This window comes from Equus quagga, chromosome 2 (genome assembly GCF_021613505.1).
Source record: "Equus quagga isolate Etosha38 chromosome 2, UCLA_HA_Equagga_1.0, whole genome shotgun sequence".
Classification (NCBI taxonomy): Eukaryota; Metazoa; Chordata; class Mammalia; order Perissodactyla; family Equidae; genus Equus; species Equus quagga.
In genome coordinates this window covers 174,220,797-174,222,951 of record NC_060268.1, presented here as the reverse complement: position 1 = coordinate 174,222,951, position 2,155 = coordinate 174,220,797, and the positions used below count along the sequence as shown (strand labels likewise).

General features: G+C 54.4%; 1 protein-coding gene across 1 annotated transcript in view; it reads left to right on the top strand.

Annotated features, from left to right (window-relative positions):
• Positions 1 to 1,701: 1,701 nt before the first annotated feature.
• NSMCE4A (NSE4 homolog A, SMC5-SMC6 complex component) overlaps positions 1,702 to 2,155 on the top strand; it is a 13,704-nt gene continuing 13,250 nt past the window's right edge. The window contains exon 1 of the mRNA XM_046652098.1: positions 1,702 to 2,083. Coding sequence (XP_046508054.1) covers positions 1,795 to 2,083 — 289 coding nt within the window. The 5' untranslated portion in view covers positions 1,702 to 1,794. The remainder of the gene's footprint in view (positions 2,084 to 2,155) is intronic.

The window sequence follows — 2,155 nt, the reverse complement described above, 5'->3', positions numbered from 1 at the left end:
CATGTCTGTCCATCTGACTTTTAGGCTTAGCTTCACATCTCTTCTAGTGAGACCCTGGCAGGCGAAGGCAAGTGTCTGAGCCATTTTTGTGAGCTGCTGTGTTTTGTAAGGTGTATGGCTTATCAGTACACATCAAAAGCTTGTTGAACTGAATGTTGTCTGGAGCTTGGAACACATTTTCACCTAGAAGAATACTAAGTATTTGTTTCAGTTCCAATGCACTGAGCTGCAAGTGACAACTACACAACTATTAAACAGTGACAATTGGCTTACTTAACAAGGAGTCTGGAGGTAGGTAGTTGATTCAGCAATTCAGCCATGTCCATCCTTCCTCTCCACTGTCCCCAGCATTCTGGTCTTTCCTCATGCTTGTCACCTCATCAGCAGTAGATGGCTGCCACCATGTCAGGCACCACGTTGTCTCAAAGAAGGAATCAGAGTGGGGACAAAGGCTTTCTTTTCTAGTGGCTTTGTGTTTCATTCACATGGGAAGCCCCCTCATATCTCACTGACCAGAAGTGGATCACATGTGTATCCCTAGCCCAGTGTTTGGGGAAGGTGGACAAGATTACCATGACTCATATAGGCCAATCACCCTTCAGCCAATAAAGCAGGCACCAGAGTATATGTTTCCTGAAATCCAGGTAAGTAGGGGCGGGGTGATGTACCGGCCATTGGGCAGCAATGAATAGTGCTTACCTCAAGCTGGGTATGCATGAGGCACAAAATGGTATTTTTGTAGACTTGTGTAGAAAACTCAATTTATACTATTGTTCCTTTGAGAAAATAAAATGTGTCCTCAGCACCAGAGAACTTTTGAGAAAAAACATTTGCAATACCATCCAAAATACATGGAATAAAATTCATACATTTATCTTTAAAACTATACTGGATAGGGGCTGGCCCCGTGGTCGAGTGGTTAAGTTCACGCGCTCCGCTGCAGGCGGCCCAGTGTTTCGTTGGTTCGAATCCTGGGCGCGGACATGGCACTGCTCATCAAACCACGCTGAGGCAGCGTCCCATATGCCACAACTAGAAGGACCCACAACGAAGAATATACAACTATGTACTGGGGGGCTTTGGGGAGAAAAAGGAAAAAATAAAATCTTAAAAAAAAAAAAACTATACTGGATACAATTTCATCTTTCTTGCATCCTTTCGAAGGTATTTTACCATTTTTTAGTTTGAGAACCGGTAAAATGCCACGGTGTAGATAGAACAGATGGTTAACAGAGAGTTCATTAGGAGAAAGTCAAGGAACCTTGTTGATTTTTGTTTGTCCTCTGTCCTCACCAAGAGTGGGATTGCCAGATGCGCATAAACCCCATTTGATCCCCCAATGATGGCTCAGGGAAACTAAGGCCGCAGATGGTGAGTGGCAGAACCACATCTCTCGTCTCCAAGTCCAGGGCTCGTCCTGCTCAATCAACCGCCCGAGCCTCTATCAAAAAACGCACTGCGTGCCCATGACGTTGCCAGCCCGTGATTGTGTGCTGGGGAACCAGAGACCCCGGGAAGGGGAAGGACCCCGGGGGACCAGACAACCAAGATTCTAACCCCTGTATAGTGTGAGTAGGGGGATCTTACTCCTGTCTACCAGCAGTCAGGGCCCCGCGGGGTCTCCCGTGCCGGCCCGCTCCGCCGCCCCGCCGCCGGCCTCCCGCCACAGGCGTCGCTGTGCGCTCGCGCGGCCCGGAGCCGCGTTCCGCGGGGAGCAGGCGCTCGCGCCGAGCAGGGCTTTCAGTTTCTGGCGCGAACTTCCGCCGTTCCGAAGTTGCGCGGCGAATTGGCGCGATGTCGGGGGACAGCAACGGCCGTCGGTCCGAGGGCGGGGGCCGGGGCCGGGGCCGCGACCCGCACCGGGATCGCACGCGCTCCCGCTCTCGCTCGCGGTCCCCGCTGTCGCCCGTGTCCCGCCGCGGCGCCGCGCCCGAGCGCAGGGAGGCCCCGAGCTTGGAGGACGCAGAGCCGTCGGATTCCGGGGACGAGCTGGTGGACCCCGCGAGCTTGGAGGCGGAGACCGACCACGGCCTGTGCCGCCAGATCCGCCATCAGTACCGGGCGCTCATCAACTCGGTCCAACGTAAGGCGGGGCGCGGGGGCGGCGCGGGCCGGGCGGCGGGGCGGGGGCCGGGCGCAGGCCCCGCGCGGCCGG